Consider the following 17,388-nt stretch of genomic DNA (forward strand, 5'->3'; position numbering starts at 1 on the left):
TGTGGGTAAAATATTAATTTCTACAAGTGCATCACATAGTGTCATTAAAATCCACAGCAGTGTGACTGTTGGTGATGATGATATCCTAAATGTGGAGGTCCTCACTTCACCTCTGACTGCCCGGTGTGGGTGGAGGGTCTTGGTCATGGGGGGTTAGCAGGGAGGACAGATCACAATCCTGGGATCCACACGGAGCTGAAACTGACCCATTTCCATGGACAATCACAGGAAGAGAGGACACCTGTAGAGACATGAGGCATATCTTATCTTGTTCCTTATTTCAAAATGAATGGATGATAATTTATTCCAAGAGGATAGACACAGATTTAAAAAAGTGAAGTCAATGCTTGAGGTACTGTAATAGAAATCAATGTTTTCAGTACGAATTGTTACAATAATAAAATGTTGCTTTAATAGTAAAATATTAACACTGAGGCAATGAAGCAAGGCTTAACTGAACTCTAATTTCTTGCCTTACAACAAACTAAATCTGAGCCTGTACATCAGGTTATAGTACAGAATATACAGGGATTGGACAAAATAATGGAAACACCTTAAAAAATCAACAAAATATAATTTAATATGCTGTAGGTCCGCCTTTTGCCGCAATTACAGCCTCAATTCTCCGAGGTATTGATTCATACAACTTGTGAACTGTTTCCAAAGGAATTTTAAGCCGTTCTTCAGTTAGAATACCCTCCAACTCTTTTAGAGACGATGGCGGTGGAAATCGACGTGTTACTTGAATCTCTAAAACTGACCATAAATGCTCAATAATGTTGAGGTCTGGAGACTGTGCCGGCCATACGAGATGCTCAACTTCATTAGAATGTTCCTCATGCCATTCTTTAACAATTCTAGCTGTATGGATTGGGGCATTATCATCTTGAGGTGAAGGTGTTTCCATTATTTTGTCCAACCCCTGTACAACAAAGCACCATGCACATATAATGGCCTACCACAGCTGGATATTTGTAGTGGCTGGTGCTGCTGGGATCAGGCTTTATTAGAGTCTGCATGTCTCCATCTCTGCTGTTCACCAAACGCAGGCATAACTCCATGCTGCCCACCTTACAATGAGTTTACAGATACACAATTAGGTGTGTAGGTTTACTGTTTGTTTCACCCTTGAACTGAACAAAAACCTGCTTTAACCTTCAGTACACAAACATAATGTTGCCTGCATCCACGACACATACGGTGCAGCGCAAAAGTCTTTTAAGTCACCTCTGGCTTTGTTTTTGCAGGGTTAAAATGAACATACATATTCATTTCTCATTTCTTTAAATACAACAGGCAAATATAGTAAATATGTGCACAGCCTTAAAAGACACAAAAAACTGAAGTAAATGAGTTCTAAAGGTTTAAGTCAGTATTTAGTGTGACCCCTGACCTCATAACAAGAAGCAGCACAAATATAAGTATATGACATGTTGAATGAAATCTGGTATAAAACCCTTAGAGAATTCATGCAATAAATCTCATTTTATCTGAACAACAGGGTTAAAAACATATTTAGTGCAGTGGTTTTCAACCATGGGGTCGCCTGGAGTTCAAATGGGGTTGCCTGAAATTTCAAGTAACTGATGAAAATACTAATAAACAATATACGGTGAGTTGAGAGAGACAGTCCCAATACAAAAAAGACATGACGAACTGAAGCTGAAACTGAAGCACTGTGGTTCTGTTTATCTTTCAAATGTTCATTGTGGTCAGTTTCAGATGCTGCAGCTCTTTCATAATTCATAGTTTGAGTTCTTGTTTGTTCAGTATTAATTGTCAGCCTTGTAAATCCAAGCTGGACTGACTGTACATATCCTGACCAAGGAAAATAAAATTCTCACTTTGTGCAGTAATCTACACCTGGCTTTTCTGCCTCCGTCCCTAATAATATAAATTATATAACCTAAATGTTGTCTAAAATTTACCCTTGTATGGTGTTTGGGTCTTATTAAAATAAAAATGATGAGTAATTTTTTTAAATCAAATTTTTCCTCTCATATCTTGATTATATTACATTTTATTTAAAAAAACAAACTAAAAATGAATAGCACTTTAATTCATAAATGTGATCTAGCAAAGTCAAATATTAATCATATATGCATTTTTATTGCTTGTAACTGGGATGAAGTAAACATTTGTTGAGTATTTTAACATAAAATTGTTTGATTATGTTGAATTAATAACTCACAAATGCAGCGGGTCCACCACAGTCACAAACACAGACTGAATAACAAATATATGAACACCACACAAGGGTTAACATTTATTTACAACATAGTATAGCAAAGTATTACATGATCAAAAACAAATTAATTTTAGCAAAACATGTCTGTTTTGAATGTCTGGGGTTGCTAGGAATTTGTGATGTTAAAATGGGGTCACAAGCCAAAAAAGGTCGGGAACCAGTGATTTAATGCAAAGACAGGTCACACTAAATACAGCCACTCTGATTTATAGAAGCTGTTTTTTCCACAAAAACTTTTTGTGGTTTTTTTACAGCTGTACATACATCATATATTTCCAGACTGGATGTTAATACAGAGACTGAGAACATGTGTGGTCATTATAACTTTTCTCAACCAAGGTTCAAGGTTTGTTTATCATCATTCATTCAATGTAGCACATGAAGAACAAAATGTGTACTCAGTAAGATAAGAAATAAGATTAAAAAAAAAAAAAAAGATACATAACCTACAACAAACCTAATGTTGGCCTTGGACTTTTGCACAGCACTGTATGAATATTAATATTTATGTGGGTCTTTATACCTGGGGGACTGAGTTGAGCTGTGCAAGGCTTAAGTAGGGTCTAATGGGGAGGCTGCGTATTGGTGCCCTCCAGTGGCCACTCCTGAGCTGCAGTTATAAAAAAAATGTCATTTAGAAGAATAAAAAGTTTCGTTTTCAGTCAGAAAGACACTATTCACATGAGCTAAAACAGCAGATGCTACATTAATGTACTTATATATATATTTTTTATAGACTGACAGAATAATGTCAAATGAACTGAGCCAGATGGTACAATTACTTTTCACATTGCCTTCACAGGTGCAAAAGTTCAAGAACATTTTAAATAAGTAATTTTCCACAGCAGACGTTTGGCTCGTTACAGCGAGAAAGGCACAGGTGTAACTGATAAGAATAAAAAAGGCTTCCGCTCTGCTCCTTCCACTCTTTAAAGGTACAGTGTGTAACTCTCCTACCCTAGGTGGCAGCAAATACCTGAATCAATGCAAAGACAGCGCGATTTCTCTGTTCCACTGTTGCGCTTACATAATGGCTAGCACTTTGGGACAAAAAGTCTTGGCTGTATCTTTTGCGGTTTTAGAATAGAATAGAATAGAATAGAATAGACTTTATTTGCCATTTGCACAGATACATAGCAGTAGGCCTGTGACGGTACACACAATTTTCGGTTCAGTACGTTTTTGGTTTTGAAAGCCACGGTTTGTTTGGTTTTTTTTTTCGGTTTGGCACGGGAAGAAAGAAAACCCCTAAAAATGTCTTTAATACATTTAGGAATTTTTGAAAATTTTTCCCCCAATTTTTGGACACAATAGAATATAGAAAAACAGGAATATAATTCTGCTGCTGTAAATCAAATAGAAAATAAAATGAATTATTAATATTACTAAATGTATTTTAAACATTAGTATTGCACTTTTCCCTGAAAGGTAGTTTTGAACAAACAAAAAAAATCTAATCACAGTTCTGTCAGTTCACAATCTGCATAAAAATAACAACAAAAAAATTCCACATGAAGTGCAACATTAACAAGAGGACAAACTGGTATTCTGCTTAAACAAACTGAAGAGCAACAATGACAACAAAAAATTAACCAAATTATTTACTTTAGGACAGATAACAAACTGTTTAGGACACTTTGTGTACGTGCGTGCGTGCAGGGTGCGATTTGTTGGGGGGATGGTTTGTTTGTTTGTTTGTTTTTTGGTCAGAGCCGGGGAGGTGGGGGTATCCATGACTAACGTAACTAACGCTGGCGTGAAACGAAAGTGAAACGTTATATACTTTCAACGTCCAACTCCTGGTTCTATTCCTCTGTTATACAGCGTGTGTGAGAGAGAGAGACAGACAGAGCTGGTGTAAGTGTTTTAGAACTACCATAGTTCATAGGCGGTAAACAACATCCATCTTATTAACGTCTGTTTTCCCGTTGTTGTCTTTCACCGGGACCTGAAATGATCCCAAACTGGACTGTAATAATGGTGGAGGGTCTCCAGTCTCTTCCTTCCAGGTTCACATCGTATTTGTTTGTTGTTTTTTTTTACCTTATATCAGCTGCTATTTCATATTTCGAGTCAACGTGTGCGTCCTTCAGTATGTCCGTGTGGAACTTGCGTGGATTAAAAGTTCCGCATCAAACAACATCTTTCATTCCTTTTTCTTTTTCTCAACATACTGTGCCGTTTCGGTACAGCTGTGTACCGAACCGAACAGGTGCATTCCGAAACGGTTCGGTGCGGTACATGTACCGTTACAGGCCTACATAGCAGTATAGGCACACTGGAATTCTTGTGCGTTCCCTGAGTCAGAAAAAGAGTTAGAAAAAGGTAAAGATATGACAAAAATGACAGATACAAAACATAAACACAGCTAAAACATGTAAAAAACAGTTAGTTGGAAGACTTTGTTTCCAAAAGCAGCCAAAATGTCAAGCACCTCAACTTCTCCGTCATCACTTCTATAAACCTGGTCACACAGAATTCCGTGTAATGACATATAATGACTTCAGACCCCTACCTCAAAATCTGTGGTGGTATCACGGAATCGCCAAAAATTCCGTGATGGGCCGACAGAAGTGATACCAATGTAAGTCAGTGGCAGGTACCAGCTGTGATCCTCTGATTCAAATATAACTGCATCTGCATCACTCATCTTTTGTGGTCCACACACAGATCCCGATTACCGTACTTTCCGGACTATTGGCCCCACCTGACCATAAGCCACACCCATCCCATCTCCAACGCCTCACCATCAATTCACTGATGCCAAGCTTACATGCAGCAGCTCTATTTCCTTGATCGTTAGCCTGGAAAACATAAATTAGCCGCATCATTTTTGAGCTACGGGTTCACAGCGTGTGGAAAAAAGTAGCAGCTTATAGACTGGAAATTACAGTAAAAGATTGCTGTGTTTGGACCATGTAAGATGAGTGATCCAGATGCAGTTATACTTGAATCAGGGGTATCACTTCTGAGGGCCCATCATGGAATTTTCAGCGATGAAGATATTGAGAAGCCCGCCCCGTTCTGCAGGCGGCTACTTCGCTTTTTGTCCTCTGTAGGCTCATGTAGGGAAAAAAATGGCGTTTATAATGGCGGCACCCAGCAAACAGTGCCTGAGCTATGTATATTTAAACTGTTTTTTCTAGGTTAAAGGTAATCGAGCAAATTGTTTTTTTGACTGATTGAGCACTATTTTTCAATTATAATCAATAATTAGACTGATTATTGGAAAGAACACTATAAAAATCCTACACACTGTTCCTTTAAGTGAGCCAGGTTAGTAGTCTATTTATTTCCATTCATCTTATCAGTCTTGTGTGATGCACCTTGAACTGCACATATATCTGTATGAGGCCGTATACAAATAAAGTCAGATCTATCAAACTAAAATGCATAATGTCCTCTCATTATAACTGCAGTTCAATTAGTGTAAAATCAAAACAACTCATTAGAGTTTCCAGACCTGGTTGTACTGGTCAAATAGCTCCAGTTGTGTCCACCCACATGATACCAGTTTGAACCCTTCCTGGTTGTAAACGTCAGGATTTCCAGCTGCCTGTACCTCCACCACCAGAGAGAGGGAGGGTGATGGCTGAATCCTATAACGGAGATAAATGTAGCACAATCAGGAACATGTTTAGAAGAAGGATGTAGCATGACAGTCACATATGATATATTCATCTCCTTAATAATCTGCACATTAGATCAGTGCCTCTTCCTCCAAAATACTTAAATGTATTCATGTCAAACTACGGTCCAGGGTCGTATTATATTATATTATATTATATTATATTATATTATATTATATTATATTATATTATATTATATTATATTATATAACATTTACTATACTACACTACACTATACTACACTACACTGTACTATACCATACTATACTATGCTACACTATATTGCACTATACCATACCATGCTATGCTATACTATACTATACTATACTGTACTATACTACACTGCACTATACTATACTATACTATACTATACTATACTATACTATACTATACTATACTATACTATACTATACTATACTATACTATATTACACTATGCCATACTGTGCTATACTATACTATACTGCACTGTACTATACTATACTACACTATACTATACTACACTATGTTACACCATACTATACTATACTATACTGTACTGTACTATACTATACTATACTATACTATAATACACTATACTATACTACACTGTACTATACTATACTATACTACACTGTACTATACTATACTACACTGTACTATACTATACTACACTGTACTATACTATACTACACTGTACTACACTATACTATACTATACTACACTATACTATACTATATTATACTGTACTACACTATACTACACTATGCTATACTACGCTGTACTATACTATACTGTACTATACTATACTACACTATACTATACTACACTATACTATATTACGCTGTACTATACTATACTACACTATACTATACTACGCTGTATTATACTATACAATACTATACTATACTACACTATACTATACTATATTACACTATACTATACTATGCTATACTATACTATACTATACTATACTATACTATACTATACTTGAGAGATATTACATCGTATACCTTCTTAAGTACATGCAAATGCAAGAATGTGGGTAGTGTTCAAGCTAAATTGCACACATAAATGCTATTCTTTTTTTTTTTTTTAATTTGATTTTCAACTTTCATTCACATATTTGGACCATGTAAGAATGATTACATAGAACCTAATCTCTCTATATCTAAATGTTCATTTAACTACAAAATAAGACCCACATCTTGTAATATACTAAAGCATTTTATGTCCTCCTGACACCCAGCAATGCATTTTTGTCCTCTGTAGGGGACAAGAGTTTCACAGCTTTACTTAGAAAAAAAAAAGTCCTGTCCACTGCAAAGGACATTCCATAAAAAAATAAAAAATAAAAACTGCATTTGAAAAACTGTTGCATTATGCTTTTTCCAATCAAGACAATTATTTAATGTAAAAAAAGGTCAAAACATTTACTTTCCTGGGTCTCAGGAGGATAATGCATAGCTTGAACACAACAATTAACATATTTCCCTGCATTATGGAATAACTGGTCAAAATGGATGTGCTATGGAAGAGAGCAATAAAGTTGTAAATCAATTATATTCTTACACATCAACCAATACAATATTTACTAATAATTTACATGCATTAAAATTCTATGACTTTCAAAGCTGCACAGATAACTTACAATGTAAAAAAATAATTTACTTTCTAATAGTTTTCAGAGGTTATTTCAGGTTAAAGAGTCATCATGAACTGAGAGGAGGAGGGCTCAGGACTGATACAAAAAGTAGCAGTACATCTGATAACAGGAATGACTTTGCGTTATGATCAATTTACACATTTAAAAAAAGTAATATATCCTCCTGAGATCCAGCAATGCATTTTTTACAGCTTTACTTATATAAAAAAAAATGCTGTCCACTGCAAAGGACATTCCAAAAAAAAAAAAAATTAAAACTAAAAATTGTATCTGAAAAACTGTTGCAATAAGCTTTTTCCAATCAAGACAAATATTTAATGTAAAAAAGCCAAAACATTTACTTTCCTGGGTCTCAGGAGGATATCATAATATATGTTGTTTGTTTTTATTTTTTATACAATGCTTGAAAAATGTGGCTATTGATCATCATATTTGTCTTACAAAAACAGCCAAACTCAAGGATTTCATGTCGAAACTTAACCTGGAGACTTCTTATTCACAATTCTATTTATAGGAGGGTCGCATACAGCAGAGATCTTTTTACCGGGATCCTCAAGAAGACCATAAATAAACAAACAAAAAACATAACAGAACTTTTTCAAAATACAACAGTTAGAGTAGCTCAAGTTCAACTCAGAACATGGAAGTGCAGATCTAACCATTACAGTGACTACAAGGCTCTTTCCCATTACAAATGACTGAAATCTGCACCATTCACCTACAGAACAGTTAAAGATGATGCTTGTCAGACTTTCCGTTCCTCTCTACATACAGTATTACCGTTACCTGGGCACCGGCTGTTTGAACGACAGAAGGGCATAGTTTCCAGTGGTGAGTCTCTGGGCATAAGACGCTGACTCTCCGGGCAGGCACTGAACAGGAGGCAGCAACGTTGGCGCCTCCACTGCCTGACCTTCAGAATAGATTGCTGCCGTGAGACGTAGCACCCTCTGAGAGGCATCAACTCTCAGGACCAGGTCATAGAAAACCAGAAACCCAGCTCTGCAGAAAGAAAATGGAACATAATATAAGGCAATGAGGTGAACTAATCAAAGGCTTCATAAAGTACTAGATGAACTGATGTTTATGTGATTCACAGATTCTTTCAGACAGTGGTTCCCAACCTTTTTTGACCCATGACCCCATTTTAACATCACAAATTTCTGGCGACCCCAGACATTCAAAACAGAGACTTTTTTTTTTTTTTTGCTAAAATTAATTTGCTTTTGATCATGTCAAAGTTTTCAATACTATGTTGCAAATAAACATTAATTTTAGACAACATTTAGGCTATATAATGTATATTATTATGAACAGAGGCAGAAAAGCCAGGTGTAGATTACTGCACAAAGTGAGAATTTTATTTTCCTTGGTCAGGATATGTACAGTCAGTCCAGCTTGGATTTACAAGGCTGACAATTAATACTGAACAAACAAGAACTCAAACTATGAATTATGAAAGAGCTGCAGCATCTGAAACTGACTACAATGAACATTTGACAGATAAACAGTACCACAGTGCTTCAGTTTCAGCCTCAGAGTTTGTCATGTCTTTTATGGATTGGGACTGTCTCTCTCAACTCACCATATATTGTCTATTAGTATTTTTATTTTTATTAATTACTAGAAATTTCAGGCGACCCCACGTGGGGTCCTGACCCCAAGAATGAAAAACACTGCACTACATGTGTTTTTAACCCTGTTGTTCAGACAAAATGAGATTTATTGCATTAATTCTCTGAGGGTTTTAAACCAGATTTCATTCAACACATCAGATGCTTGTGTTTGTGCTGCCTCTTGTTATGGGGTCAGGGGTCACACTAAATACTGACTTTAACCTTTAGAACCAATTTACTTTAGTTTTTTGTGTCTTTTAAGACTGTGCACATTCATTCATTCACTCATTATCTGAATCCGCTTTATCCTCACTAGGGTCATGGGGGTCACTTGGAGCCTATCCCTGCTACATAGGGCGAAGGCGGGGTACACCCTGGACAAGTCGCCAGTTCATCGCAGGGCTGTGCACATATTTACTATAATTGCCTGTTGTATCTGAAGAAAAGAGAATGAGAAATGAATACGTATGTTCAAACTATGAATTATAAAAAAGCTGCAGCATCCTAAACCAGCCACAATGAACATTTGAAAGATAAACAGTACCACAGTGCTTCAGTTTCAGCTTCACAGTTTGTCATGTCTTTTATGTATTATGATTGTCTCTCTGAACTCACCATATAGTTTTTATTAGTAAGTTTTTATTTTTTATTAATTTCTAGAAATTTCAGGCGATCCCATTTGAATTCCAGGCGACCCCACGTGGTGCCCCGACCCCAAGGTTGAAAAACACTGCTTTAAGCCTCTGTGATGATTATAACAATGACTGTGTGGAAACTGACGCAGGATCGTAGGGAGTCGGACCGAGTAAGTCCACTGGTTCCATCACACTTCTACCCAGTGAAGAGGAGGAGGATCTGGCCTGGAGCTGAAGGACACACTGAGATTCTGAGTCAGTGTCATAAACACTGAAAATCATTTATAGGACTAAAAATGGCATTTGCAAAGTGTTGTGTTAGTTCATGAAATGGTCTAAAATCTAAACGAGAGATTCAAGAAGCCTTTATCCGCTATGCTTATTAAATTCTTCATACCAGGGAAAAAGGTGGATGTGTCTTGTTTTGGAGGTGGGGGGGCTGGTGTCTATACATCCTGTGCAGTTGTTCTTCTCGCTCCATCTTTGCCTGCAGACTGGTGATGTGCTGAAGGTTCTCCCTCTGGAGCAGTTCAAGTTCAGACCTCACTGCTGCAGGAAGAAGCCCAAACACAAAATATCCACTGTGTTGTAACAGAAACACAGAGACATGCAGTAAAATTGTAAGATTACACAGACCTCCATATGGCTTCATATGGTTGTGTCGTCTCTCCCTTGCCACTTGGATCCTGATGATTTCCTCCTCTAGTCTCTGGTTGTTCTGTTCCACAGCCAACAACTTGCAACTCAGATCCCATCGAGGAGGCTTTCCCTCTGGATGCCAGAACAACAATGATGCCGTCAGAACCAGAAGAACATTTAACATAATTTGTTTGTCATAAATCTGCCTCTATTGTATCTGTGCAATTGAGAAAACATTGCAGACCTGTAGAATTGTACTGTTTTTGATCATACAAACATACAAAATGTTTTGTTTTTATGTAATAAGCAACAGATAATAAATATCAGACAAATACAGTGGAGTAAAATGTATGTTATTTATACTCAAGCTATAATAGGGTCATGTATAAAGTTGCAAAAAATGCAAGTACCTCAGATTTGTACTAATATACAGTAAAGTAGTTGAAGTTACTTTCTATGACTTACTAACCTGCTAAATTCTGCTCATATATACTATGAATTAACAGCACTAATATAAAAGTAGTTACATTTTTTCATGCAAACCATGTTCCATCATTTACCTTCTATATCAGTTTTTCATCCATGCCTTTATATTTTGAGGATGTTTGGTTGCACTTTGAACAATCTATAAGTTTAACTTTGTTAACCCATAAAGACCCAATGCTATTTTTGTGATTTTTTTTCTCTATTTTTAACTTTCCTTAAGTGATTTATCACCATTTATTCTAATATTATAGTCAGTATTTTGTATTGTTACGTGAAAATCAGGTATTTTCCTACATTTAATTTGCTGATCATGACTAATGTCCATAAAAGCTCAAATTAAAGTTGAGGGTTATTATATTAAAAACAGAGAAAATGGAGGGAAAAGTGGCTTTTTCAGTAAAATCTGTCATAGATTGAACATAAAAACAAGTGTCTCCATCCACTGTCATTGATCAAACTCCATGAGTTTTACTAGAGAATCAATGTTGTAGAAGATGAAAAATGGAACGTGCATGTTAATCAAAGAAATCCTTGAACCTGTATTATCTTCTCTTAATTTTTACTGAACTTGTCTGTATTTTGTTTGTCTGGAGATTGAACCTGGATGCTCTAATTGTTGTGGTCTGTCTTTTGTTTTGTTTTCTTTGTTTATTTTGTCTATCATAAAATACGGAAATAAGAATAAAGTATAATTTTTTTTTTTTTTAAATGTTGTAGAAGATGACAGCGTTTCCATGGTAACTATGAAGCCTCTGAATGACCAAATGGGTCATATCTGATGACCATGAAAAAACGCCAAACTGTATTTTACTCCAATTATTTACATGTATTGATAGGATTAGTGGATCAACAGGTATTTAACTTTTTATATCAGTAAATTATTTGGGTTGCCAGTGGATATTTGGGTCTATATGGGTTAATAATGTATCCTCTGCTTTTATTTTACTAAGTGAAACATGTTGACATTACATTTCGATAACAAACCATTTTTATGTTCTCACAAATGCAACATCAATATGTTGTAACCAGCCTTGTGAAATTATATGTTAAACTGGAATTTCATTATACTGGATCAAAAGGTTGGAGAATGATGCTGAATAAAGTCATTAAATAAACCAATAAGCCCCTTCTGCTCCATTTAGATGTATTAAAAAGGCTACACTGAGCACAGCTGTGTTGACAAAAACCCATACAGTCCCAAACATTCCGTGCCACACAAATTTTCTTACTCTTTCTCCTCCTGGCTAAGGGGGCGACTGATGGTGGGCTCTTCTCCAGACTCTGGGCTTCTGCCTGCAGGTCAATCATCTGTGCCACAATGGCCGGATCTGACCCACCAGACTGCAAGTAGGCCTGACGCAGAGCTCTGGACCAATGAGAGATGTGGCTGGATGTGACCTCATATAACCATGCAGCTCAGCAAAAATCCTTCTTATTTACATATAGACAATCTAATTTTCATAGTGATAACCAAGCAAAAACAAAGACAAGACAAAATACGGTGCTGCGTTTTCTCCTTAGAATAATCAGAGTTAGTGTAATCCAAATAAATGTGTACGTATACTTAATCTGTGCAGAAAGAGGGCCATCCACCGAGGAAACTAGATTAGAGTTGCTGTGATGCATCTTTTGATCCGTGCGTGGATCTGGCTGATCTACAGGTACAGACACTTCTTGTACGCTAAAAAAAAAAGAAGAAATAAAACCAGTATAGATCACCTAAATAAGATTATACTGGTGCATCTATGGACAGTTCCCCATCCAAAACCCACCATACAATCTGAAAATCAATTCATTCTGCTACAAATTCAGCAATAGGGCCTGATCTGGGCATAATGAAATACATAACTGATGCTCTGACTCATGCAAATCTAGAGATATAAATATATTCCTTTTGTGGCAGAGCTCTGCAAATGCAGTATTTTTTCCGTGAATATTAAATGTGTATCAGCTTCATCTGTGTCATAATTCAGCCTCTATGTACAAACCTTAAATAAACTCGATGATGCACCAGTGTTTGGTTGGAGACTGACATGTTCCTCTCAGCCTATAGAATCTGTTTTTAACTCACAGATGTCACATATATATTGCAATATGCAGTAAATACATTTAATTACTCAAAGCACAAGTGGTGGAATGTAAACCAAGTACTTTTACCCAAGCTCTAGACTTTTGCATTTTTTGAGGTACTTACTTTTTGTCTGAGTATTTCCATTTTATGTTGTTTCAATTCAACCATATCTGAAGCGAATACTGTACTTTTAACAAACTATATTTATAGTCTATTTAAAACCACCTCCCAATGTGTTGAATGTTATGATGAAGTGATGAATGAAAATTTACCTGTACAATAACGACTTATAATTTTCACATTTGATATAACTTTACCTTATATGTTGTATGTTTGTTTTGTTCTAGTACTTTTACCTGCCTAAAAGTACAAGAATATAAATGCCTTTTCCACCTCTGTCTTAGAAATATCTATGTCACCTGTTTTCAGATGGATTTTCTCACTTTTGTCTGTCTATCTGTGTAATAATTACAGACACACACTCACTGGCCACTTTATTAGGTATACCCTGCTGGTAGAGGGTGTACCTAAAAATGTGGCCAGTGACTGCAGTGACTGAAGCAGACTAACCTCTGGCATTAATATGGCATTTTCCCACAGAGAACTGCTGCTCAGTAGATATTTTGTCATTTTCTGACCATTCTGTGTGAACCCCTAAGATGGTTGTGCTTGAAAACACCCAGTACATGAGCAGTTTCTAAAATACTCAGACCAGCCCATTTGGCACCAGTAACTATGCAATGTTCAAAGTCACTTTAATCACCTTTCTTACCTATTCTGATGCTCAGTTTCAACTTGAGCAGACCTTCTTCACCACATCTATACACCTAAATGCAGTGAAAGGCTGTCACCGTGATTGGCCTATTAGATATCTGCATTCAAAATGTACCTAATAAAGAGGCCAGTGAGTGTAGTTGAACATGGTGGGTGTCTTTATACATATTTACTGTATGGCTTGGAGATGTTCAGTAAGTTGTTGCAGTGTTTCTTCGGTCCTCTCCTCCTGCTGTCGGAGCTCCTTCAGTAAACTCTCCAGATGTTTTACACTGCTTTGTTCAGTTAAGACATTTACCTGCTGGGCCAATTCTAACAGAGAGAGACCGAAAGAAAGAGAAATAAGGGTTATACTGTGATAAATAAATAAATAAATAAATAAATAAATAAATAAATAGTGCATTTGATACTACGGGAAACAAAAAAAACCCCTGTTTGACCCATTCTTTTTTTTTTTTCTTTTTCACAAAATATTATTGTTGTCTTTTTCTGCACTTCTTCTGCTGCTTCTTCAAATGCTGCGGTCTGTTTTTAATATGTTTTATTCTAATATAACTGTTTGGATTGAGGTTATTTATTCTTAATTTTTAGCAGTTCTATTTGATTTTAATATTAAACTTTATTTAGCACTGAGACCTGAGTACTGCACTTTATTAACATGTCCTTGTGCAATGAATAATAAATAAAGTATCCTCATACCCTTGATTTTACCAGTGCATCAGTATATTTAGTTTTAATTTTACTTTCCCAGGTCAGGTTACAAGAAAAATCTTAATTCTTTGAAGATTAAAATGTAGGATGGAATATATGACATCATATATTCTTTTACACAATGAACTATTACTGTAACACTTGGGGAAAATCTAACACATTTTACCTGCAATTTATATATATATATATATATATATATATATATATATATATATATATATATATATATATATATATATATATATATATATATATAATTGTTTTAGTTGGCATTGCTTTGTTAATTACAGACTTCATTTACTTTATTTACAAACTACCAAAGATAAAGATTATTAATCATAATTAGCAGTAGTAATTGTTACAGTACCCATTTCTTCCCAGTCCAGTGAATCATTAGTCATGTAGGAACCTTTAAAAGTTTGACATTCCTACTTTAACTTTTTTTGTAACATACACAGCAAAAATTGGAGAGTTGAATCAAGTCCCACAGAGTTGATTTTAACTCTTTTTCAGAGTTTATATAGGGCCACACTTTACAGAGTTAAATTAACATTTTCATTGGAGTTAATTATTTAACACTATACCAGAGTTGCCTTTTTGACTCAGAAACCTGAGTTAATTTAACACTGACTGATTTAACTACCAACACTAACAAGAGTTCATAAATGGTAAATTTATATAGCCCATTTTCTACACCTTCATGGTGCCCAAAGCGTTTTACAATTCCACACACACACACACACACACACACACACACACACACACACACACACACACACACACACACACACACACACACACACACACACACACACTTGCACCAGCAGGTGACTTCGACATATGGATAGTTGGAGCCAGGATTCGAACCACTGACCCTTTGGTCATTGGACGACCCGCTCTACCAACTGAGTCACAGCCGCCCTTCATAATCTCACTGACCTGGGTTAAGTTAACCCATATGGATTTAATATTTACACTGTCAGAGTTTCTCCTTTAACTCAAACAGAGTTAAATTAACACCATGAAAGTAACAAAAATAACACTCATTTTACTTAATTTTTACTCTGAAAGTAGTGTTAATTTTAATCATAAAAAAAGTGAATCCATTAAAAATGACTTAAAATTAATGTGAACAGGATGATTCAAAGAAAGCTGATGCATTTTTTTTAGAAAATTTATTTGTCCTCTTTTTTTCTCTCTGACAGCGGCAGTCTGATAGAAATTGCACAAGTTCACCTGGTTTGAAATGCAGGGGTCAGGCAAATTAACACTGGAGAGACGCAAAACAACACTTCTCCTAAGTTAATTTCCACAGGCTTGACTAACTCTTTTCATTAACCCCAACTCTGAATGACATTTAACTCACAGTGAGTTAAAACTACACTTTGAGAGTGAAAACTGACTCTCAAATGTTTAACCCTGAAATTTCAACTCTCCGATTTTTGCTGTGTATTTATAACATATCTACTCTTTTAGTGCTTATCTGCATATCAGTCTCTCTGGCTGTTGTGCTGCAATGACATAATCCACATGGGATTTTACAAAAGACTGAACAGAACTGAGCTGAGATATTGGACCTATCTTTATTCCACTTGTTCCTCACCATCTCTCTGCTGTTCCAGCTGCTGGTTGTGAGCATGTATCAGGGCCAGTTGGTGCTCATGGCGCTCCGCCATTTCCCTCATCGCCTTCAGTCTCTCACTGTGACCCAGCTGACGCCCACATGACTAAAAAATGTGTTTATAAATGGAAGTTTTTATGCACAGCACTGGTACAGTGTGGAGCTAAACAGAACACATTTCTTTTTGTCACCTTAAGACCCACAGTTGATAAAATGTACTATTTTTGTGGATCTGTTTTCACTTAGATTAGTGTTTGACTCATTCTGAAACCACTAGCCAACTAATTCATTATTTAGGGGATTTTACTTTAGATAAGAAATAGCACACATTTATGGCACATTGACATACTTGTTGAAAGTGTTCTCAAAATCTCAAACGTTTAAAAGATTAAATGAACAGCTAACCTCAGTGTCGGTGGTCTTTTTTGACCAGCTTGGCAGATTTTCTTCAATGGACATCCTCAGCTTCTGAAACTAAAGAAAAGACCAATGATGTATTCCATATGAAACATCTTATTACACATTATTTTCTCTGACCCTATCATGATGTGAAGGATGAAGGTTGGTTCGGTTCTGTTGTACCTCGTCAGTGAGTGTTTTCAGAGCAGCACCATCTATCTGACTGGTCGTTGCTTTATCTTCTACTCTCGCTGGCTCAGAATCAACACTCTTCCACCTGATGATGTTCCCTCGCTGACCTTTCAGCTATAAAAAGACACGCAACTGTGTTTTTAAGTGAACCTGACAATGAAGCCAAAACATCTCACTGTTGAGCATTAGCGTTTTATTGACCAAACAGATTATATTTAACATTCTTTCACCTTTTTTCTCACATGTCTTCTACTATTTGGTCATGTCCGTCAGTCTCTTTACTCTGTCTCATTATGACATACTCACCTGGACAAGGTCAGGTGTTCTTGTCTTTTTTAGTTCCGCAGCTTCAGCGTTGTGTCTTATGACCATTTCAGAGTTGTGCCTCGATACCTGAAAGTGCGCCGACTCCCTCCCAATGCAGAGATGTGCTTTGTGTTTCTCCAGCAGCTCAGTGGAGGGAAACACCATGTTACAGGCTCCACAGATAAACCCCTTCTCCATTTCGCATCAAAGCCTGAGTTTTACAAAGAAAAAAATATTACTAGAATGAATGTGTTTAGCTGCCCTACAATCACAAGAAATACTGTAAAAACATTCATTACATCTATATCTACATCTACATCTATATCTATATCTATATCTATATCTATATCTGTATTCTAAGAAAGATCAGAGAGTTCCGTTCACATGAGGATAGTACAACATGCTCTGCTTGTTTCC

General features: G+C 36.2%; 1 protein-coding gene across 1 annotated transcript; it reads right to left on the minus strand.

The window, feature by feature from the left end:
* Window positions 1-106: 106 nt before the first annotated feature.
* On the minus strand, window positions 107-17,169 carry ccdc17 (coiled-coil domain containing 17). The gene is made up of 14 exons (XM_030132713.1): window positions 16,972-17,169; window positions 16,612-16,779; window positions 16,057-16,180; window positions 13,916-14,054; window positions 12,462-12,578; window positions 12,127-12,263; window positions 10,409-10,543; window positions 10,170-10,321; window positions 9,918-10,003; window positions 8,308-8,523; window positions 5,712-5,847; window positions 2,772-2,858; window positions 960-1,070; window positions 107-241 (listed from the first exon to the last, which is right to left on the minus strand). The coding sequence occupies exons 1-14, from the start codon at window positions 17,167-17,169 to the stop codon at window positions 107-109; spliced, it is 1,941 nt and encodes a 646-aa protein (XP_029988573.1).
* Window positions 17,170-17,388: the final 219 nt, after the last annotated feature.

This window comes from Sphaeramia orbicularis, chromosome 4, assembly GCF_902148855.1.
Source record: "Sphaeramia orbicularis chromosome 4, fSphaOr1.1, whole genome shotgun sequence".
Taxonomy (NCBI): Eukaryota; Metazoa; Chordata; class Actinopteri; order Kurtiformes; family Apogonidae; genus Sphaeramia; species Sphaeramia orbicularis.

Coding starts and splice junctions, on each gene's coding strand:
- ccdc17 (XM_030132713.1), bottom strand. CDS start 17,169: ATGGAGAAGGGGTTTATCTGTGGAGCCTGTAACATGGTGTTTCCCTCC. Junction 2,859..5,711: donor TATTTGACCAGTACAACCAG/GTCTGGAAACTC, acceptor TTATAACTGCAG/CTCAGGAGTGGCCACTGGAG. Junction 1,071..2,771: donor AGCTCAACTCAGTCCCCCAG/GTATAAAGACCC, acceptor ACTCATTGTAAG/GTGGGCAGCATGGAGTTATG.